At 49.3% G+C, this 23,358-nt stretch overlaps 1 protein-coding gene across 3 annotated transcripts in view; it reads right to left on the bottom strand.

Moving 5' to 3' along the window:
* Positions 1-12,298: 12,298 nt before the first annotated feature.
* The window catches only part of RXRG (retinoid X receptor gamma), a 43,643-nt gene continuing 32,583 nt past the window's right edge, over positions 12,299-23,358 (bottom strand). For all 3 annotated transcript variants that reach the window (XM_027613416.2, XM_027613417.2, XM_027613418.1), the window contains 6 exons: positions 21,971-22,131; positions 21,718-21,847; positions 20,523-20,655; positions 19,200-19,291; positions 17,808-17,913; positions 12,299-12,790 (listed from right to left, as the gene is read on the bottom strand). In XM_027613416.2, the coding sequence (XP_027469217.1) occupies positions 12,643-12,790; positions 17,808-17,913; positions 19,200-19,291; positions 20,523-20,655; positions 21,718-21,847; positions 21,971-22,131 (770 nt within the window). In that variant the 3' untranslated portion in view covers positions 12,299-12,642. The remainder of the gene's footprint in view (positions 12,791-17,807; positions 17,914-19,199; positions 19,292-20,522; positions 20,656-21,717; positions 21,848-21,970; positions 22,132-23,358) is intronic.

A 23,358-nucleotide genomic window follows, 5' to 3' on the forward strand; every position in this document is an offset into this window, starting at 1 on the left:
AGAAATGGATGCATTCCTAGAGATGTATCAACTACCAAAATTGAACCAGGAAGAAATAGAAAACCTGAACAGACCTATAACCACTAAGGAAATTGAAGCAGTCATCAAAAAACTCCCAACAAACAAAAGCCTGGGTCCAGATGGCTTCCCAGGGGAATTCTACCAAACATTTAAAGAAGAATTAATACCTATTCTCCTGAAACTGTTCCAAAAAATAGAAATGGAAGGAAAACTTCCAAACTCATTTTATGAGGCCACCATTACCTTGATCCCAAAACTGGACAAAGACCCCATCAAAAAGGAGAATTACAGACCAATATCCTTGATGAACATGGTTGCAAAAATTCTCACCAAAATACTAGCCAATAGGATCCAACAGTACATTAAAAGCATTATTCACCATGACCAAGTGGGATTTATCCCTGGGCTGCAAGGTTGGTTCAACATCTGCAAATCAATCAACATGATACAATACATTAACAAAAGAAAGAACAAGAATCATAGGATCCTCTCAATAGATGCAGAAAAAGCATTTGACAAAGTACAGCATCCTTTCTTGATCAAAACTCTTCAGAGTATAGGGATAGAGGGTACATACCTCAATATCATAAAAGCCATCTATGAAAAACCTACAGTGAATATCATTCTCAATGGGGAAAAGCTGAGAGCTTTCCCCCTAAGGTCAGGAACGCAGCAGGGATGTCCACTATCACCACTGCTATTCAACATAGTATTAGAAGTCCTAGCCACAGCAATCAGACCACAAAAAGAAATCAAAGGCATCCAAATCAGCAAAGAGGAAGTCAAACTCTCACTCTTTGCAGATGATATGATACGGTATGTGGAAAACCCAAAAGACTCCACCCCAAAACTGCTAGAACTCATACAGGAATTCAGTCAAGTGGCAGGATATAAAATCAAGGCACAGAAATCAGTGGCATTCCTATACACCAACAATAAGACAGAAGAGAGAGAAATTAAGGAGTCGATCCCATTTACAATTGCACCCCAAACCATAAGATACCTAGGAATAAATCTAACCAAAGAGGCAAAGGATCTGTACTCAGAAAACTATAAAATACTCATGAAAGAAATTGAGGAAGACGCAAAGAAATGGAAAAACGTTCCATGCTCATGGATTGGAAGAACAAACATTGTGAAGATGTCAATGCTACCTAGAGCAATCTACACATTCAATGCAATCCCCACTTTTTTCAAAGAAATGGAACAAATAATCCTAAAATTTGTATGGAACCAGAAGAGACCCCTAATAGCCAGAGGAATATTGAAAAAGAAAATCAAAGCTGGCGGCATCACAATTCTGGACCTCCAGCTCTATTACAAAGCTGTCATCATCAAGACAGTATGGTACTGGCACCAAAACAGACACATAGATCAATGGAACAGAATCGAGAGCCCAGAAATGGACCCTCAACTCTATGGTCAACTCATCTTTGACAAAGCAGGAAAGAATGTCCAATGGAAAAAAGACAGTCTCTTCAACAAATGGTGTTGGGAAAATTGGACAGCCACATGCAGAAGAATGAAACTGGACCATTTCCTTACACCACACACAAAAATAGACTCCAAATGGTTGAAAGACCTAAACGTGAGACAGCAGTCCATCAACATCCTAATGGAGAACACAGGCAGCAACCTCTTCGACCTCAGCCGCAGCAACTTCTTCCTAGAAACATTGCCAAAGGCAAGGGAAGCAAGGGCAAAAATGAACTATTGGGATTTCATCAAGAGAAAAAGCTTTTGCACAGCAAAAGAAACAGTCCACAAAACCAAAAGACAACCGACAGAATGGGAGAAAATATTTGCAAATGACATATCAGATAAAGGGCTAGTATCCAAAATCTATAAAGAACTTATCAAACTCAACACCCAAAGAACAAATAATCCAATCAAGAAATGGGCAGAAGATATGAACAGACATTTTTCCAAAGAAGACTTCCAAATGGCCAACAGACACATGAAAAAGTGCTCAACATCGCTCAGCATCAGGGAAATCCAAATCAAAACCTCAATGAGATACCACCTCACACCGGTCAGAATGGCTAAAATTAACAAGTCAGGAAACGACAGATGTTGGCGGGGATGTGGAGAAAGGGGAACCCTCCTACACTGTTGGTGGGAATGCAAGCTGGTGCAGCCACTCTGGAAAACAGTATGGAGGTTCCTCAAACAGTTGAAAATAGAGCTACCATACGATCCAGCAATTGCACTACTGGGTATTTATCACAAAGATAGAAATGTAGGGATCCGAAGGGGTACGTGCACCCAATGTTTATAGCAGCAATGTCCACAATAGCCAAACTGTGGAAAGAGCCAAGATGTCCATCGACAGATGAATGGATAAAGAAGAGGTGGTATATATACACAATGGAATATTATGCAGCCGTCAAAAGGAATGAGATCTTGCCATTTGCAACGACATGGATGGAACTGGAGGGTGTTATGCTGAGTGAAATAAGTCAATCAGAGAAAGACATGTATCATATGACCTCACTGATACGAGGAATTCTTAATCTCAGGAAACAAACTGAGGGTTGCTGGAGTGGTGGGGGGGTGGGAGGGATGGGGTGGTGGGGTGATAGACATTGGGGAGAGTATGTGCTATGGTGAGCACTGTGAATTGTGTAAGACTGATGAATCACGGATCTGTACTTCTGAAACAAATAATGCAATATATGTTAAGAAAAAAAAAGAAGAAGAAGATAGCAGGAGGGGAAGAATGAAGGGGGGAAATTGGAGGGGGAGACGAACCATGAGAGATGATGGACTCTGAAAAACAAACTGAGGGTTCTAGAGGGGAGGGGGGTGGGGGGATGGGTTAGCGTGGTGGTGGGTATTAAAGAGGGCACGTTCTGCGTGGAGCACTGGGTGTTATGCACAAACAATGAATCATGGAACACTACATCCAAAACTAATGATGTAATGTATGGTGATAAACCTAACAATAAAAAAATTTTAAAAAAAGAAATAACAATAGAAAGAAGGACAAAGAGGGAATCAAGTATTAGGCATTTGCCTAAAAAAGGGCAGTAACTCCCTCGAGGCCAAGCCTAACTTTTAATTAAGATAAGCAGCAAAACAGAAACTTCAGGATACTTCCAAATTGTCATTCAGCCCCCCATTTATTCTCTACCCAACACACTATCATACAGCATTCGGATTTGCCATACTTGTGTCAGTATTCTTCTTGAGATTTCTGTTTCCCTATATCCACGCAAAACTGGACGCTTCCCCAGTTTTTAGGGGGCTTTGCCTGTGCTTATGTGTCTGCCTCTGAATGTGAGAGATGGTTATTCCCGCACCCCTGTTAGGATAGACATGACTGACAGTGATAACAATCCGTCAAAATCCCACTGGTCATTTGAGGCTCATCAAATAGGCAGGCTCCTTTCTGTTTTCTAGCAGCTGTGCTAAATAGCAAGCCGGTCCAAGTTTTGACCCCAAATTTCTGATAGGATGTACGCATGCATTATGTATTCTAGTTGTTGCCAAGATGTGAAATGTATCTTTCTGAGGAAGTTGCATATAAATCTTGCTGTGATTTATTTGAGTGAAGAGAGAACGGGAACATTGTTCTGAGCCCATTGGTTTCCTATAAAAATAAATAAATAAATATGGGGAATGTTGGGGCTTCAGGTCACTAAGAATTTGGTCGAGTCCCTTAGAACACCAGAAATAGGTAACTCACAGAATTGGAAATTTGGAAGGCTAATAAAGACCCTGGGAGAAGCCCAATTTTCCTATTAATCAGAGAAAGGCAATTCAGAGAAAGGTCTCCCTTGATGCACAGCCCACAAAATTAATCACTTGACCTCTACCAAACGCTAGGAAGGACGTGTAGACATGGGATATATCGTGTAGACGTGTAGACATGGGATATATATTGCAACCTCTCGGAGAGCAGCGTGGATGTGCTCGGGACGTGGGTATGTGACTGCAATGCAGGCAACTCCTATTCCTGAGCTATCCCCCGACAAACTCCCACACAAGTTGGCAGGGAGACTCAAGCAAGCATGCCTATCCTGGCAGAGAACTACGGGCCACTGAGGATTTTACTGGAATACCGGGCAGCAGTCAGGAGGAATTAGCCGGAGTTACCTAGAGCATCACTGATCGATCTCAGCGCATAGCACAGAGTTTGCTGATAGCAAAACAATTACGTACATTTTAAAAAGACATAAAACAGTAGTATGTAATTCCCATCGATGTCATCTGGAGAAGTAACAAATGGAAGGTGGATTTTCAAGGACCTACTAGAAGTACGTGAGAAATAGTTACCTTTGGGAGGATTATGATCTGAGAGAGAAGATAACAGGGGGGAAAAATTAAGCAAAAGAGGTGCTTCGGATGGTCGGCTTCGCCATCAGCTGAGAAGGATAAACTAATTCTGTTTCCCTGGTGCTAGGAACCACCTTCCTACCTCTATCGTTTAATGGAGCACTAAACCCATAGCAAGTGCTCAAGTAAATAATTTAACAGTTTTTAACCTGTTTCATCCTTCACATTGGGAGCTCTCTGAGGAATAGGATCTTTCAGGGTTTTCTCTGGACTCAGTACTGAAGAGCTCCAGACTTCCATGGAAGGTTGTGGACTAGAGAATCCATCAAGTTCTAAAAGACATGGCTGGCTCAGTGAGGTGGAAGGAACTCAGAGATCATCTTGTCAGAACCTTTGACTTCGCTGAGGAGGGATTCGAAGCCCTGAGGGGTCCAGCGACCTTACCAGGGTCAGACGAGGAGCTGCCGCATAACCGCAGCTCCTGGTCCTCTTCTCTTTCCACCAGGTAAGCTGATATGCAGGTGACCTCACTTGCTGGGAACGTGCATCTGGCTCTGCAAATTTGGGAAGGGCCAAGGCAGCATGTTTACACTTGGCAGTGTAACCGGCTCACAGTCTTCACGAGCAAAGAACAACAGAACGTTTCCCTAAAACACAGTCCCGTTGGAAGCGCACACACAAGCACGGTCCCAGGGCCCCGTTCCGCCTCTGAGAAAGAAGTCTAATGGGCAGACGGTGTTGTCCTAGGAGCGGCCGCGGTGCCACCTAGGGGTAACGGGCTCTGAGCCAGCCCTGCTGTGGCATTACCCTTCGACTTCACATGTGATGTTGGTGACGTGGCAGATGTTGCAGGTCTGCATCTAGCTGGTGTTTAGCTGGTGAGGGGCTGGCAGCTGAGAAGGAGGTGGTACTTCCCAGCTGAGATCCGCACCTGCTTCTAGGCATTCCCCATGAGATTCTCCATTCTTCCCTCTTTGAGATTCCTCTTTGGAGCCCATTTGCCCAGAAACTAAAACTCCACTGAGAGGGCATCTGGCCAGGGGCATATCTGACCTTCTGAGTCTCCCTGAGCCTCGTTTTTCAAACTCTTCTATTTGTTTTCCATCTTGAAAACTCTGTCCCTCCCAGACCTCCTGGAAGCCTCTTTCCCAGGAAGGTGGGGGGTGATACCCCGAGCCGGCAGCAGAGGGCGCCCGCGCCTAACGATCTTGGCACCAAGTGTCCCGCTGGGGCTGGGCGGGTCGCAGGCATCTCCGCAGCTGCACCGACCACGAGGAGCTCCCCCTGGGGGGCCTGGAGCCCGGCCAGTCCAGTGTGGTCGGAGACGGCTGTGTGCTCCAACACTGTCATGGGAGACATTTCCATGGAGTTTTCCATGGAACGGGGTGAAGGCTGCTCTTCCCCTGCTGGGAAAGCGTTTGGCTCCCCAGTCCTCTGCTTCAAGCTAGCAGAGCCCTTTCCCAGATCCGCCATCCCTGCCTGCCTTAGGGGGAAGGGGGGCGTGCTTTTCACTCCACTCCCCCCCCTCAGTGCCTCCCAGGAATGCCCTAAATTCATTCCACATCAGGGGCCCCAATCTTCCTCCCTGGGGGGAAAGACATTATTGGTTTATGGCCTAATTTGGGGGAAGGAACCTTCAGAGCCTGAGCCCCAGTCTTTTGAATGACATCAGTGGTGACAAATTATCACTAGCAGAGAGAGCAGATTTGATTTTTGGAAACAGCCAAAAATCATCCAGAGCTGAATCTATTAAACAGAGTAAATAAAGCTGGTATGAAAGTAACTGAGCCCAGGGCCTGGTGTAGAGTAGGTTCTGGGTAGATGGGAGTCGAGTGTGAATCGGGGTCACATGGGTAGTTATTGTCCCTGTTGTTATTTGATGAGTTTTTAATATAGAACCGTGAGATCATGTTTCTTAGGCGGTCTCTAAAGCAGCTCTGAAGACAAATGGAAGAGAGAACTTTCCAAAGAAAATATCATCGCAGCAAAAGTCTTAAAGAAGGTTTCAAGGCTAAATCTGATGTGTTTGTCCAAGTTCGTTTATTTAAAAAAACACCCTCCTTTTTATTTTATATTTGCTCATTGTTTGTGCCAATCCCTCAATGGACAGGTATTTCTCGGGCACAGAATAGATGGTTCGCTGAGGATACAGGTGCAAAGGTCTTGAGGCTGGGGGGACACTTGCTGTGTATGGGCAGGGACAGTGGCTGAGTCCCATCCACTGCCCACCATGTGTGTCCTGGCACAAGTCTCTGAGTTCCCAGCATCTTACTTTCTTCATCTTTAAAGTGAGGGTAACATGAGTGCCTGGGTGGCTCAGTTGGTTAAGCGTCTGTCTTCAGCTCGGGTCATGATCTAAGGGTCCTGGGATCGAGTCCCGCGTCGGGCTTCCTGCTCAGCAGGGGAGCCTGCTTCTCCCTCTTCCTCTCCCTCTGGACTCTCCCTCCCTCTCTCAAATTAATAAATAAAATCTTTAAAAAATATAAATAAATAAATTAATTAATTAATTTAAAAAAAGAAGTTAACAAAAGTTCTCTTGCCCACTTCTCCCGGGCCACATGACAATCACAGATCTTTATGGGTCTTTGTAAACTCTAAAGTGCTACAGGACATATCATTGCTTCGTATCCCTTGATCCTCGTGCCTTGTACTGTTTTCAGCTAGAAGTTCCCCGAAGGCAAAGAACATGCCTCCACGTCTTTGGTCGCAGCCCACTGTGCCCATGAAAAGTGACTTGACAGACAGCAGAGACCTTATACCTTCTGTTCGCAGTCTGCCCGAAGCTGGTTTTCCAGCTCGTGGCTCCAGTGGGGAGGCTCCCGGGCTCCCTGCAGGACTGAACTACTGGCGACAGGCTGCCATCTTGGGGGTGAAACCAAAGGCACCAATCCCACCTAACATTTATGGAATGCCAGCTTTGGGCTGAGCACCCTGTCCAGAGCTGTCGGGGAGACACAGACAAATCAGACATGATGTCTGTTCCCGGGGTGTTTACAAGGGACGTTGGCTGTATATGCTGCCACCCCATAATGGCAAACGCAGTGTGGATGTGTGTGAAATGCAGACACAAAATAATGTGACATCACAAGGATGGAGCGATCAGGAAAAGCGCCCGAAGGATGTGGCGCCTGAGCTGGCTTTGCAGGTGGAGTGGGACGTGAGTGGGTACGGCCAGCGCAGCCATGGGGCCAGGCCTGAGCACGGACAGACAGCAGGGGCTGCAGAAGGAGCTGCAGCCACGGACAGCCTCAATCGCCCTGCTTTTAAAAAGCCCGGGCTTGTGTCCGCAGTGAAATGAAGTCACTGTAGCGGATGCACGAAGCCACCTGTACTCACTCCCGGGGGGGGTGGGGGTTGGGGGCAGCCCAGCTGAGGGGCAAAGACAGCAAAGCCAAGTGGTGCCTGCCCGTGGCCCCAGTCTGGACACGTGCAGCTGGTACTGGGAAGCGCTGGAAGGCAGGGGGACACACACAGGAAAAGGCTTTCTTTTCCTCCAGCCCCAGCCTCCAGGCCTGCTCTGTGGGATCGCCGCTGCTTGCCCGTTGGCCAACGGTACCTCCCGCAAAGCTCAGAACATCTCATTCTGGCAGGTAAGAGACCCAGGCCAGTGGAAACCATCGACCTCACGTGGACTCCCCAAGCCTCATCCTGTCGGGCCTGACTCCTGGCCCAGGGACAACGCTCTCCCTCTTCCTCCACCTTTCTCCCCCTCTTTTGGGTCTTCCTGCCCTCTCTCCACCAGGGAATTGGGGCCTTGGGGGAAGGATGGGAAGAGGGGAAACGTTCTTAAGGAGGTAGTGCTGTCGATGCATTCCATGTGGCAAGGACCCACCCGATGGCTCGGCTTGTTCTGCTGATGCATGTCTGATATGACACCTTCCCTGTTTGAGCCCTTCGTCACTGCCCACAATAGCTCAACCCATGGCCTGTTATTGCTGGGGCCCCCTTGCCTTGGCCTTGACAAAGGCCCAATGAAGGGCTCGATCCCACGACCCCGAGATCATGACCTGAGCCAAAACCAACAGCTGGATGCTCAACCGACTGAGCCACCCGGGTGCTCAGTACCTTTGGGAAATTCTGAGCACAACTCCCTTCCAGAGTATTAATTTGGCTCACAGAAAATGCCACACCCTGACCAGACCAAGGGCAGGGGAGGGGGTGAGCACACACTGCTGCCCCCTCCCCTGTCCCACTGTTACCCTCAGGATGGATTCCTGTCCTCCAAGCTCTCTGGTCAAGGGGAAGGCATCAGTCTCTATGTTCACAAGTATCCCTGAGCCCTCCCCAGCACTCCCTCCCTCCCTTGAGGGTGACTTGGTGTTTCTGCTGCTGAGCGAGGCATCCAGCCAGGAAGGAGGCACCAGCCTCCCTTCCTACCAGTACCCTGTCCTGAGAGATCGGTCTCAGTGAGTGATTCTTCTGTGGTCCTCATTTGGCTTGGCGATGGGGGTCCTTCCTCCTCCTGGAGGAGTGGGATAAAGCCACAGCAGGCCCCCAAGTACCCCTTATTCTTAGGAACTTCCTTCTTAAATTCCAATCTTCTGTGAATACAAGCTCAAGAAGAAATATAAGGTAAAAGTTACAGAAAGAATTCTTCTATCTTAGTTAAGTTCATGTGGGTACATCCAGTAGTTCCTCTTGAACATTGGGGGGCCTCCTGGCCTCACTTTGGGGCTTTAGCCAAAATTCTAAAACAACAGGAAAGCGCATTTGATTTTCTGTTCCATTAACGATGCTTTACAGCTGAGTTTCCCGGTCTCAGCACTGTTGCCATTTGGGCCAGACGCTTCTTTGTTGTGGGGGGCTGGGCCGTGCCCTGTCGATGTTCGGTAACGTCTCCGGCCTCGACCCACTAGAGCTCCCCAGTTGTGACAACCTTTTCGGACATCACTAAACCTTCCCTGGGGGCAGGCGGGGGGTGGGGAGCAGAGGAAAATGGCCCCCTGGTGACCACCATTGCTTAAGAGACAAGAGGAGGTCCTTGAAAATTTTGGAGCAAGGAAGTGACATAGAATTATAATCGGGGGTGCCTGGGTGGCTCAGTCGTTAAGCGTCTGCCTTCGGCTCAGGTCATGATCCCGGGGTCCTGGGATCGAGCCCCACCTCGGGCTCCCTGCTCCGCGGGAAGCCTGCTTCTCCCTCCCCTACTCCCCCTGCTTGTGCTCCTGCTCTCACTGTCTCTCTCTGTCAAATAAATAAATAAAATCTTAAAAAAAAAGAATTATAATCAAATGCCATTTGGTTGGTGACACCGAATGGGACAGACAGGAATGGTGAAGGCCAGGAAACGTCTACCGTACAGATGACACCTGTTCGGTCATCCCTGCTAGGGTCTGAAGGGCTGTCATGAGCCGTCTCACTGACTTCCACTCAGACCATCCGAGGACGGCAGGGGACCGCGACACTGATGCAGTGTAAGCCTGGAGGGTGGGGGCTGCCGTGGTGAGGGCAGGAGGGCTGAGGAAGGAAGGTGTGAGTAGGGGTGAGGCATGGGGTGGGGTCTTATCCCTGGAGTCGAGGACTTTCTTTTCAGAACAGGAATCTCGTGGAAATATTTGGATCGATAATGGTGTAACTACAGCTAATTGAGAGCTCACCACATGCCACGTAGCCATCACAGATCACCCCATTTGGTTCTCTCGACAGCCCTGTGAACAGGTGTCATTATTAGTCCCTGTTTGCAAAGCCAAACATGAAGGTCTAGGAGGTGAAGCCCCTGAGAGATCAGAGCTGGGGATCTGACAGCGGTCGGGGCACACCAGCGCCCTGGTGGGGAGTGTGGCAGCTTCTTTGGGACATGGGCCCCACGGCTCCCACAAGCTTCCCCCAACACTCTGCGCTGTCAGTGCTGCCGGGGGGCTGGGGGGCTGATTCCCACCGTACCGAGGAAGATACGAACAAGAAGAAAAGTGTAAAGCAACACTAGAAACCACAACTTGGTGATTCCTTATGTAGAAGTAGGTTGGGCAATCCTGACCAGGCTGTGGAATGGGATGTTCTAGTAATCTCCTCAAAAACCTGAGCCCGACGCGGCACTCGATCCCAGGACCCTGAGATCGTGACCTGAGCCAAAGGCAGACGCTTCACCGACTGAGGCCCCCAGGCACCCCTTTAAGGTGTGCATTATTACTGACGTTTACAAATAAGGGAAAGAAATAGGGGCCACTGAGGTTGAGCGGCCTCCCCCCAAACACAGGACCACCAGCCACTAGACCCAGGAGCAGGCTCTGGCGGGCTGTGTCCAGAATCCAGCCTCCGTTCACCCGGAGCCTTGGCCCTGGCTCCACAAAAAGCCTGGGGAACATGAGGGCGAGTCCCTTGGTTTTGTTTACCTGTGTCATCAGCCTGGGTGGTGACTCTCAGCAAACATTAGTCAGCATTGATAGGACAATGTGTTCTCTCTACGGCTGTCTCCTCTTCTTGGGGAGGTGAGCAGAACAAGGAGGGTTTCTCTCTGGAGAAGCTTCTCGTGGTTGCTGTAGAGTCGGGCCTTAAGGAAGATTGAACATCCACTCAGCGGCTCATCTTGGGGTGGGAGGGGAATAGGGTCAGGAAGGAGATGGCCTCTGGGGCCCCAAATGTCATGGACCCAGCCTGGGGAGAGATGCCTACTCCTCTCCGGCCAAGCTCAGTGTGGGGTTCTAGGACAACAGTTCTGGGGGACATGGCCTGATGGATGGGCAGACACCCTGCTGCGCCTTCATCAGGCTGTACTTTGCTCCAGAGATCAAGGATCAGAACGGCACTTGAGCTCCCATGAATGGTGGGCCACGGTGAGTTCCCCTGGAAGACACATGTTACCTGTAAGGCAGCCGAATGTGTCCGGTGAGCTATACTGGCAGAAAGGGGAGGTCAGGGAGCCTACGATTAAGTCTTAGTCTCCCACGACTCCAGTCATTTTCATCATGGTTCACGGTAAATGTAGATAAAAAAGAGAAGGGGGAAAAAAACGGCTTAATTAAGATTATCATTCCATTGCTTAATGTCCAAGGCTAAGGGATCCCTCAACTTTCCCCAGGAATAAAACAATTTTAATTTCTCCAAAATTGTATGACCACGGATGGATGTATTTGGACTGGAGAGTTAGCTCTAGGGTCTTCTGAGAGGACAAGTGATCGATGGGGAACGAGGCAACTGCCATCCACAATGCCCTTTAAGAAATTCATTCCAGTTATGTGGACCCCAATTCAACAACACACGTTTACTATGCATCTGCTGTGTGCCAGGTCCTAGATCAGGTTCCTGTGGCACAGGAAAGGTAAGTAGGACTGCCATGGGCAGTTGTTCATGTTGTACACTGACAACCCTAGGGGGCGTCATGTAAATCATAGCATAGATTTGTGTATCCATTAAGTCCTATTCCTGCAGATGGCAGGATGGTGACTCGAAGAAGATGGGCTATATATATAGTCTAACTGTGGTGTCAGACATAGTTTCCGCCCTCGAGGAGCTTACTGTCCGGCAAACAGTAGGGCTCCAGGACCACCAGGAAATCATAGGCTAGAAGCTGGGAGAGGTTTTCTCTTTCCATTTTAAGAACAGGCTATGTAAGGTCAGATAATGATGGAAAACAAATTAGGTGTACTCTGGTCTTTTTGCTGGTTAACAACAGAAAATTCTTTTCTTTTGTTACTACCTCCTATCAACTCCCAGGATCCAAGAATCTTCTTCCATCAAGGGAGCCTCTTCCCTTGGCCTTAGGCTCAATTGCTCCCAAACAGAACAAGGTTGTTTGTACTCATTATCCCTAGGGGGAAGAAAACAAACACAAAAAACCAAGCTGACTCTGAAAGACCATGTTTCTTCCCAATCTCACTGGGGGCGGGGGGGGGGGGGCTGCTCTGAGGCAAAGCACGCCTGTGCCCAGTTTAGTCTCACGATGCCCGATCGTGGGATTTACTATTTCAGGACCCCAGCCCCATTCCCCACCCAACGGCTTTCCTCCCCGCGCTGAGAACACTTCCCCATAGCACAATAACACACCCCGGGCTCCAAGCAGTGCCAACATCATATATATTATTTTATTATTCGCTCGTTTGCTTTCCATGGCAAGTGAAAAAATAATTTAAACCAGTTATATGTACAGAGGCTTGGTTCCTTTTTCCAAGAGCTTCCAGAAAGATCCCCAGCCCCTCAGATGGCAAAGGAGGGCTTCCTTTAACATCTGTACAAAACTCCACCTATAAAAGTCGCACATGTAGAAAGGTTTCTTTATTGTAAGCATCACATTTGTGGAACAGGAAGGGGTCAGGGTGGGAGGCGGGGGAACGTGTGCAGGGTGGGGGTCCACACACATCGGCCCAGGGGTGGTCCTGGTGGGGGGCGGGCTGCGGCTGGGGGCGTTCAGGTGATCTGCAGCGGGGTCTCTAGCATCTCCATGAGGAAGGTGTCGATGGGCGTGTCCCCGATGAGCTTGAAGAAGAACAGGTGCTCCAGGCATTTCAAGCCGATAGAGCGCAGGGCTGGGAGGCGCAGCAGCAGCTTGGCGAACCTGCAGGGAGGCCGAAGGGGCGTCAGGAGCCGGGAGCGGCCGCTCGGGGGGGTCTGCTCTCCAACCCGGGATGGGAGAGGGAGCCGGGAAGGGCCACAGAGGCAGCCGGGCAAGCTCCAATCCTAGGCAGCTTCCCTCCTACCTCCCGGGCGGACTGCGTTGTCCTCACGCCTCACTCCCCCCACCAGGCCCGCGGGCCGCCTCAGTTGCCACCGCTTGTTACCGACGTGCAAGCAGCTGTTACCAACACGCGGGCTCAGCTTCCCTCTCGGTCGGAGCAGAGGGCGAACCAGTGTGCTCGTCTCTGCCCCTGAGGGGCCGTGGTCTGGCTGGGAGACAACACACACACGTGTGCACACACACTCGCACACTCTCACACGGGTGTGAATGCGACAGAACCCCACCACGGGCACACATGCACACCGGCCTCACACATGTCACACATACACACACGGGCACACACACGTGCGCGCGTGCACTTGCACACTCTCATGTGGGTGTGCATGCGACAGAACCCCACCACGGGCACACATGCACACCCACATGTGCCTGACACTTGTCATGCATACGCACGTGTGCACAGTCACACATACACACCCACACACATTCTCACACGGGTATGAACATGTGCACACATAGCCCCACCACTGTCACACATGCACACACAGATGCACACCGGCTTCCTCATGTCACACATACACAGGTGCGCACACACACACGTGCACACACACTCACACATTCTCACGTGCATGTGCATGCAACAGAACCCCACCACGGGTACACACGCACACTTGAACATACACACCGGCCTCACACATCACACACACACGGGCACACACTCATACATACGCACATGTGCACACAGTCCCACAGGCACACCTTTACACACAACCATACACACCTGTCTGACGCGTCACACATACATGTGCACAGTCATACATGCAACTCACACATTCTCATACATGCTCACACATGCCCTCACCACTGTCACACATGGGTGCACACACACACACACTCCTACACACCCTCACATGCATGAGCTTGTGTACACACGTACACACCTACATACACTCACACATTCTCCTATGCTCTCGATGTCCTCGTACACGTGCACACACTCACACCTGGGCTTGCCCACATCCTGCACACTCCTGTATGGTTAAGGACCTTGGCTGTGAGGTTCACCACAGGGAGGGAGGCCAGTGTGCGAAGAATTCGTCTCACATCTGCACATCCTTCTAACGCCCCTCAACCTGCTATGTTTTCCATCCTGCCTCAGTGGTCGTTCTTTGTCTCTCAAAATCCTTTTTGCCAATGAAGCTTAATTTTTTAATGTTATTAACAGCAACTGGAAATCAGGAAGTCATAACTTCCAATAAAAGGACAAGGACCAACACCCTATCAGCCACTCTGGCCTTAAATCAGAGACTCTGGTTAGGCTGGATCTTCAGTGAGCGTCACAACATTATTTCATGAGTGAGTTTCAAGTTGGAATTTTAATACTCCTTGAAAATGTGTATATTTCTATATTCATACCCCATGAAGGGTTAAGGAACTGGGGCAATATAAGAAAGATGAAATGGCACCATCTAAAAAGGTAGGCATTACTTCTTTACATGGAAAAATTAAAGGTCTACACCAAGGCCCACACAACCCTTCAGAAAGTGTTGATGATAAAGCTTCAGAGCGCATCTGCACGATGTCACCAAGCAGGAAGACGCAGTTAGATAGAAATGCCGAACTCCTGGTCCTAACTCTGCCATGAAAGAGTTTCAGGAGATTAGGGGAAGGGAATGGCTTCTCTGCAAATTACAAAGTTAGGCTGAGCTGTAACTCTGACAATGTATTTATATTTAGAATGTATTATACATTCTAAAAATGCCAAAGTTTTACCATACGTAAAATGCTAAATACACAAGGATTTAGCATTCTCTTAGCGTTTCTTTAGCATGCCTTTGCTGACTGCCCCTGATTTGGGAACTAAGACCAGGACCGTGGAAATAAGCAGAACCATGAAGAGCCACAGCCCCAGGGAGGATGCCGTGTTCCTCCCTCACCCGCCGGCTGCCCCAGCGCAGCCTGCCCCAGTGCGAGACAATGTGCGCACAGCGTGCAGCCTCTGCGTCCTCCTGAATTTTATCTCTGCTTTCAGGCTACAGAAAGCAGAACTCGGCCTCTGCAAACTGTACTTCTGAAGAGTCTCCATTGAGTGGCAGCACTCCACCGCTGAGAGCTCTCCTCAACCTGGTGCCAGGATCCCCTTCCACCACTTTTTGCAAAGTGGAGGTGACCAGCCGTCCACACACTCACCTACCTGACTGACCAAGTGACATCCCTGATGCACCTGCTCAGCCTCGGGGTGGTCACCCTCTGTCCAGGCTGCACTGGATGCGCCCAAGGGACACGCAGAGGGCCCAGCCTCTACACCCCCTCCCTGCACCCTCAGGTTCTGCCCTCGTCCAGCCAACAAGTAGGCAGCCCAGTCCCCTGGTAGTCCCGTTCCTAGGAGAACAGGCAAGTTCCAAAGTTTTGAAAGTATATTCAGTAGAAACAACCTAAATGTTCCAGAGGACAAGGGCTAAATACACAAGGATACATCCACCTTGTGAAATATTACAAAATCGCAGAAAAGGATAATGTTGTACTTTTCAGTATCTGATAAAGTGCCTAAAATGGCTAAGAGAGGAAAACAATACACCAAACTGTATGATTCTTCTCTCTGTAAATACACACTTCTATGTACACATGCATTGATACACAAGGATACTGGAAAAAAAATATACCCCCCAAAATTTATGATTCATTTTATTACCTACTTTATTTCTTAAATACTTCCCTTATTCCCCATAAAAGCATGCTCAGCTTTTATAATAAGGAAAAAGATTGGCTTAGGGTTTTTTTTTTTAAGATTTTATTTATTTATTTATTTGTCTGAGAGAGAGAGAGGGAGGGAGGGAGAGAGGGAGAGAGAGAGAGCATGCGCACAAGCAGGGGAAGTGGTAGGCAGAGGGAGAAGCAGGCTCCCCACTGAGCAAGGAGCACAAGGCAGGACTCGATCCCAGGACCCTGAGATCATAACCTGAGTCGAGGGCTGACACTTAACCGGCTGAGCCACCCAGGCGTCCCTCAGGTTCCCTAGGTTTGTTTTTGTTTTTTTTTTTTAAGAGATAAATAATAGAACCTAGAGACAATTCGAAGAAAAGGATGAGTATGAGCCTTCTTACTCCTAATGCCCTGCACACAATATGTGCTCAAAAAAACATGCTTTATGCAGCCTTCGAGCTAGAAGATTCAGTAGAAATCATCCACCACCAGGCCCTCAGGTAGCTCACACCGGCCAGGGCTGAGCAGCCAGCCCTGTCTGTTGGGCAGAGCTCTGTAACCTCACCTATTGCAGGTACAGGGGAGACTGCCAGGTGTCCACCCTCCTTCCTTGGCATACAGCTGCACCCATTCTCCAGAATCCTTCATGACTCGCTGGGCCATGTGACTGAGTTTCAGCCAATGGCAGTGAGTGAAGGGATTTCCAAGGCCAGGTCTGCCCAGATCACAGGTCACCTCTGTGTTCCTCCCCTACCCTTTCCCCTTCCATCATCCAGATGCAGAACAGGATGTGGCTCTGGGACACGGTGGAGTCCCAAGAAGGAAGGAGTGGACCCCTGAGTCTTGATGCAAAAGAGAGCCAGCTCTCCAAACGGACTGCCCACCCAGGACTGACAGGTGAGCAAAAAATACATTTCTATCATGTTCAACTACTGACAGTTGGGAGGTCTGTTACCCCAGCTTAGGTTCCCGACCCCTCAAGGCCTGCATATGTGTTGTACTGAAGGCCTGAAACCCACCCTCTTGGAGTTAAATAAAAAACTCCAATAAAAACCGGAGCTTGACTTCTTCTGAACAATTGATACATACTGGCTTAGGATCCAGAAAAAACAGCTTAAACGGAAATTAGACTTCACGGAGGAATGAAAACGATGAGTGAGAATTCAGAGCATGTAATATTAATCCTAAAAACAAAACTAATGTCTTTAAGGCAGTTTTGTCAGTTTCATTTTCGGATTTCTGTGAGATCTGAGGAGCACATTCTCTCTATTTAACTAGAGTTAGCCGAGGAGGAACAACTTTTGTTTAGCTGTGCTTTGGGGGAAACATTTGAAAAAAGTTTTTTTGTTTTTTTTTAACGACTCAGGAACACCTGAACGGGTAGATGGCCTCAGAGATCTTCCGACCAGTGTCCTCCTCTTTATACAAGGACCCCAGAGCCAGAGCCAGCACCTTGCCAGACACCACACAGATGGCCCTGGGGGACAGGGGTCACGTGTCCTGGCTGCCCCCAGTCTGACTGGAGCTTCTAGCACGGGGCTTCCATGGGGCAGAGCAGAAAGCAAGGCCTGGAAAGCACAAGCTCTTTGCAATCAGACAGACCTGAGTTCACATCCCAGCCCCACTGCACACCAGCTCCGTGATCTCGGGCAACTGCCTTACCCCTTTGGAGCCTCGGTGCCTCGTTAGAAACTGGAGATAATGAGGCCCGCGTTCATTTGTTCATGTGCTTGTTCGTTCAACATTGAAAGCTGTATGCCGGGACGCCTGGGTGGCTCAGTCGGTTAAGCATCTGCCTTCAGCTCAGATCGTGATCTCAGGGTCCTGGGATTGAGTCCCGCGTCTGGCTCCCTGCTCAGCAGGGAGCCTGCTTCTCCCTCTCCTCCCTGCTCATGCTCTCCCTTGCTATCTCTTTCTCTCTCTCTCTCAAATAAATAAATAAAATCTTTAAAATAAATAAATAAAGCTGTACACTATGTGTCAGGCACGTCTCAGGCTCTGATTCCGGAGTGAGGAACGGCACACAAGATAAGACCTCTGGTTTCATGAAGCCAATGTTTTAGCAGCTTTCAGCTTGTTATAAAGATTAAATAACACGTGAAAGACCTAGACAGTGCCTGCTGCATGCTGCCATGGATTCAGGGCAAGTAGGAGGCATCACCTGCTGCCATAGATTCTTCCAGCCCTCCCTCACCTGCCAGGTTGTTCCGGATACTTCTGCTTTGTGTAGGCCTCGAGGGTAGCATAAACCTTCTCCCGCAGAGTCTCCACCTCCGAGGGGTTGGACAGCCCCTTGGCATCTGGAAAAGATGACTGATTTAGCCTCAGGTGACACAGGTCAGGTGGACCCCCTTCCACAGGGGGCTGTCCCCATCCACTCAGGCCTCTGCCCCAAGAGTTACTACAGACAGGGAACAACAGTGAAAAAACAAAGCTGAGGGTCCTTTGTGCCCCCAGCTCTCCTCTCTGTGCCCAGTCTACCCAACAGACTCTTGGAACAAAGGTGTAAAACCCTGTAAATAGCCAAAGGCCCCCACTGCTGACCCCAAGGAGGAGAGTTTTATTTTATCTGATCATTCTAGAAATATTACATTCACGAATTTACTGAGTGCCTACTATGTGCTAAGCACGGACAGGATGATGAGATGGGGTACAAAAACCAGCTCCACTCACTAACAACCTAATTCATGAGATGAAGCATGGGCCTGAATTACCACGGAATTCTGAACAGCCATCTTTCTTGACCCACAGCAGCTTTGGACAAAGCTGATCACTTTCTCCTTCTCGAAAAACATTTCTTCCCTGGGCCTCCAGGACACCCTCTTCTGCTTCTCTCCCTGCCTCTCTCTGTCCTGTCTCAGGCTCCCCTGTTGGCTCTTCCTTTTCTCCCCAACCCCTACACGAGGGCTCACCCCAGTGCCCAACACCCAGCCCCCTTCTCTGCCCAACCTTTACTGACTCCCACATGCACTGACACCTGTCTCAGAGCCCCACATGCTGGGTAGAGGCTGACAGCTCTCAAACGCACATCTCCAGTCCTGACTTCCCCTCTGAACTCCAGACTCATAAACAAGACTTTCCTGGCCAGCTACTCTTGGATGTCTACTATCCACCTGAGAATTGAATGCACAAGACAAAGTCCTAAGTCCTACCCACTCACCCTTAGGACCCCCATCTCAGCAAATAAAACTCCATCTTTCCAATTACTCGGGAAAACGAAACAAAACGTGCTGAGAATTACTTTTAATGCGGCTCTTTCATACACTATCTCTAATCCATCAGCAAATCCCATTGGCTTTGCCTAAAACTATATGTAGAATCTGACCACTTTTTACCACCTCCTTCACCATGACCCTAGAGGCCGCTATCCTCTCTTGTCTCCCCCATCTGCCCCAAATATGCACACTCCACGCCCATTCGAGACACTTTCAAGATGGCACTGGGAGTAGAAACCATGAAGAATCAGCTTCCCGCCTTCGCCAAGGACAGGTTCCTCGGCCCTGCCTTGTCTCAGCTGAGCTAGAGGACCAGAGGATGTCAGAGCTTGGAGGCCAAGCACAGAGGAGGGCGAACCACTGCACATCACCTGGGTTAAACAGCACGATGGCTCGCAGGCACCCCAGCTCCGACTTGTCCATCTGCATGTCTTTCATTTTGGAGACCAGCTCAGTCAGGACTCTGTTCACAGGAAAACGATGAGAGGCAATGAGAAAACCACGAGTCCCAGGCCAAGGGCTGACACAATGAATGCAGCCAAGACTTCTTAGGCACCCACCCCATTTTCCAGATGATGCATTGGTCCTAGGGGCACGGAGATGAATAGGATGCCGTCCCTGATCTCAAGGAGCTCACCGTTTAATTGAAGAAACAGACATGGAAACAATAGGTAGCAACATAAAGCCAACAGATGCCAGGAGCCAAGTCCAAGGGAACACCCAGGGGGAAGAAGCGGGGGGTGAGGGGGGGCTGGACGCTCTGGGAAGGCAGCCTATTGGATTTAGAAATGCAACCGGCAAAGCAGGGCGAGGGTGTGGCATGTCTGGAGGAAGAGGGCAGAGGGCAGTATCCAGAGACAAGGTAGAAGACTCCAGGGGTCACGAAGAGGGCTGAGTCGGCCAAAAACCACGTTGGTCTCTGCATGGACCGCGCAGTGGGAAAGGGCAGGGAGGGAGCAGTGACAGCTTGCGTGGATGTGCACGTGGCCTGGAAGATTATTTCTCGTGGAAATGGAAAGGGGCCATGGGGCCCTGGCTCCAGACGGAGAGGCTATTTTCAACCCTAGCCTCCTCTTTACCAGCTCTCCATCCCTTTGTCCCAAGTCATTCACTCCTCCTCGTTTCATCCATCTCTTTAAATCACATGCCTTCATTTTCCTTTCATGCCACTTAAGGCAGAGAATCCCAGAGGGAGGCTGCGGCTGCCTGACTGAGGTGGGTCTGCTCCTGCTGCAGATCTTCCCCAGAGATCCTGCTACAGAGTCCAGCAAAAACCTCAGCTCATCTCTCCCGCCTCCTCAAATCAGATCCTGGCTGCCTGTCCCCAGCCCAGCCCCCTACGATAAGCAGTTCAACCTCCCCCCCGCCAAACCTTCGAGGTAATGTCCATGATCCAGTCCCTCCTTTGGAGACCTCTGGAGATAACAGGTTCTCCCTTCTGCCCAGCAACTCTGCTGGTCCCTGACAGGCTCCATCAAGTCATTTCAAATGTTCTTGTAATCCACCTGTCATTCTCCAGGTGTCTGTTCGCGTGTATTTCATGGTCTCTGCTTCTTGCCCCATGCGGCTGTTAGGGTGGTCTGTCCTGCATCCCAGCACTACCCCCAAGCCCACACACTCACATGCACACACACACACACACACACACACACACACACACACACACACACACACTGGAAGCAGAAGAGAGCCACCTGTCAAAGATGGAGCCAACACCAGCACTGTGGGCACTGCTCCGGTGGACGTGTAAGCCCGTGGCCAGGAGAATGCCATCCTGCACGGAGACGGAGCGGTGGGAGAAGGAGGCAATCAGCAGCTCATTCCACCCTGCAGGCAGAAGAAGGAGGCCTTGAGGGAAAACTGACCACATTCTTGCTTCACTGATGATCACCCAGGGCATGTATTGTGACCCGCATGGAACAAAAGCAGAATCAGAAATGCAGGGAGGTTAAAAACGAGCTCCAGACAACACAGCTAATTAGTGAAGAAACAGGGTGAGACTAGGGGCCCCTGTCTCATGGCCCTGCACATCCCCCACCGTCTCCCCAGTACAGCTCAGAATGGCAGCTTGTGGATGAGGACTTTTTCCCCCAGTCAACACCTATGAACTGAACATTGGACAGGTAATAGTCAACATGTTAGCTGCCCTGGTGGATAAAGCAAGGGAGTATACCTTGCAGCCTCTGCCCCCAGGACCTGACAACCCAGTTTTATTTCTTTGGTGTTGCCTGGCAGCGCCCAGTACAGCACAGAGCTTCCGGTCAACACTCAGAGCCTGCTCATTGTCTCAGAGGGATGAAATGAGCGTCTGGCTCCCAACGCTCAGCCAGTCTTCATGAAATCTCCCCGCTGGCCTGGTCACCAAGAGGAGGTGTGGCATGTGTCACCTGCACAATGTCCCGGAAATGGAAACCAAGACAGCATACAGCACACAGAACCTTAGCGTAGGAAGGGACCCTGGATAAAGGAACTTGAACAGACAAACTTTGGCTTCTCTTATCTCATCTGTGAAATGGTAATGCCTCTATTTCCCGATAGTATGATAACAAGGAGGCACTGCTTTAGACTGCCCTCAATAAAATTGACTTAACTGTCTTTGAAAATTAAATGCAAATTATAAAACCACAGTAAAATTTGCATGGAAGAAGAGCCTCACCCTCCATTAACAATGTTTCACTTGGTAATAAAAGTTGTGGAGGAGGGGCCACCCAAATGTAAGAGCCTGTAATTAACAGAAAAATAACTCTGACAGGGTTATCCTGTCATCACCATGGCACACAGACGGGTCACAGCTTCATCAGCTGACTTGACTTAGGATCCCAAGGGTAATTTCAAAATGGCAGCCCAAGTGATTGTCCCAAGGAAAAAACAAACCCCAACGTCCTTTACCTGCCCGGAGCAGAATGACCTGGTCCTCCAAGGTGAGGTCAGAGAAGTGGGGGATGCGCTTGGCCCATTCAACAAGAGTGAAAAGCTGCTTATCAGCAGCATGGCATATGTTGGTAACAGGGTCATTCGTCTTAAAAAAAAAAACAAAAACCAAAGCGCTGTAAGGGGCAGGCTCCAGGACTCTAGTACACCCCTTTCCCATCTCCAGCCCCATCAAGGAGTAGGAGGTGGATGGAGGTCTCAGACCACATACCGAGTTCTCCATGTTCATATCACCGTAGGATTCTGTCTTTGGTTCGACAGCAAGTTCAGCTTCTAGAATCCTCTCCACAGGCATATCATCATGGCCACTACTGGCACATTCTGCCTCACTCTCGGCCCGCTCCCGGCTCCTCTGCCTTTCTTCTTGCACAGCTGGTACACAGGAAGACATGCAGATGTCACCACATGCCCAGGACAACTGTGGGAAAGCGGGTTACATACCAGAGCTTCCACTGCCTCATCTGTAAAATGGGCATCCTCCTGGTCCCGGATCAGGGATGTCATAATGTTGACAGATGAAACACAGCAAGCAAAGTCATTTGCTTATGCACGTGTACACCTGTGGGCTCTTTAGTCTGTATCCTTCCTGGTTCATTATGGTGACCAGTTTCAGGAGTTTGCATTTCAAATTTTAATAACCTCTGATCCTGCCCTCTCTTTTAAGGAGCCACTTTCTCCTTGGTCTCCTGGAGTCTCCTGTGTTTTACCTCTAGCTGCTCCCTCTAATGAACTGTGGGCATGCAATGGTTAAGTAGCAATCACCTTACTTCACAAACTCCCTCTGTCAGATCCTATGCATCATGCTTGGCATTCACGTCCCATTAGGTCTGCCCCTAATGCTCCAGCCTGAACACAACATCACCTGATCCAACTTGTCAGGGAAGATCTTCAGGGAGCCATGAGGGTATTTAGTAAGTGAAGAGGTGGAGGAATGTCACCTAGATGACATCTCAGAGTCAGCAGCTGATTTTGGGGGTGGGGAAGGGTACACAGGCAGAGGTGTGGGCTGGAATGATCTCTGCCCCTCCACACTTGGGTTTTCACCAAAGTTCATTCTAACCCTCAGAGCCCTAAGGGTCTGTACATGAGGATGTCAGGCAGACCCCCTTCCCAATTCTGTCCTCTCTGTTAACAAACATTCTCTGTTGGGTTAGTTTCCATAATCTAGAAAGCTGTGGTTTCCATCTTCCTATTCCCAGCATTAAGGGGCAAAATTCAATATTGGTATACTTTTTTTTTTAATCCCAAGAATCAAGAAAATTATCCTCTAAGCAGGTGACTAATCTGGATCTTGAGGGGCTAATGAGGCACACAGGCTGCAGAATGAACTGGAACTAGATGCTGGGCATCCAGTTTGTCACATAAGTGATGTCAGTGACCCGTCAATGTAGGTCAGAGAAGGGTATGACTGCAAAAACACAACTCACACTCCAAAGTCTCCAGGAGAGACACCCGAAGACACATCAAGATGAGAATGATATTCAGTGGTTGGGACGGAGGGAGAGAGGGTCGGAAGGAAGGAGTAGAGAGAGACATGGAATAAAGAGAATAAAGCAGGGCAGTGACAAGAAGAAGAAACAGAAGGGAGAGAGAATAAAG

This window comes from Zalophus californianus, chromosome 10 (genome assembly GCF_009762305.2).
Source record: "Zalophus californianus isolate mZalCal1 chromosome 10, mZalCal1.pri.v2, whole genome shotgun sequence".
In the NCBI taxonomy this organism is placed as follows: Eukaryota; Metazoa; Chordata; class Mammalia; order Carnivora; family Otariidae; genus Zalophus; species Zalophus californianus.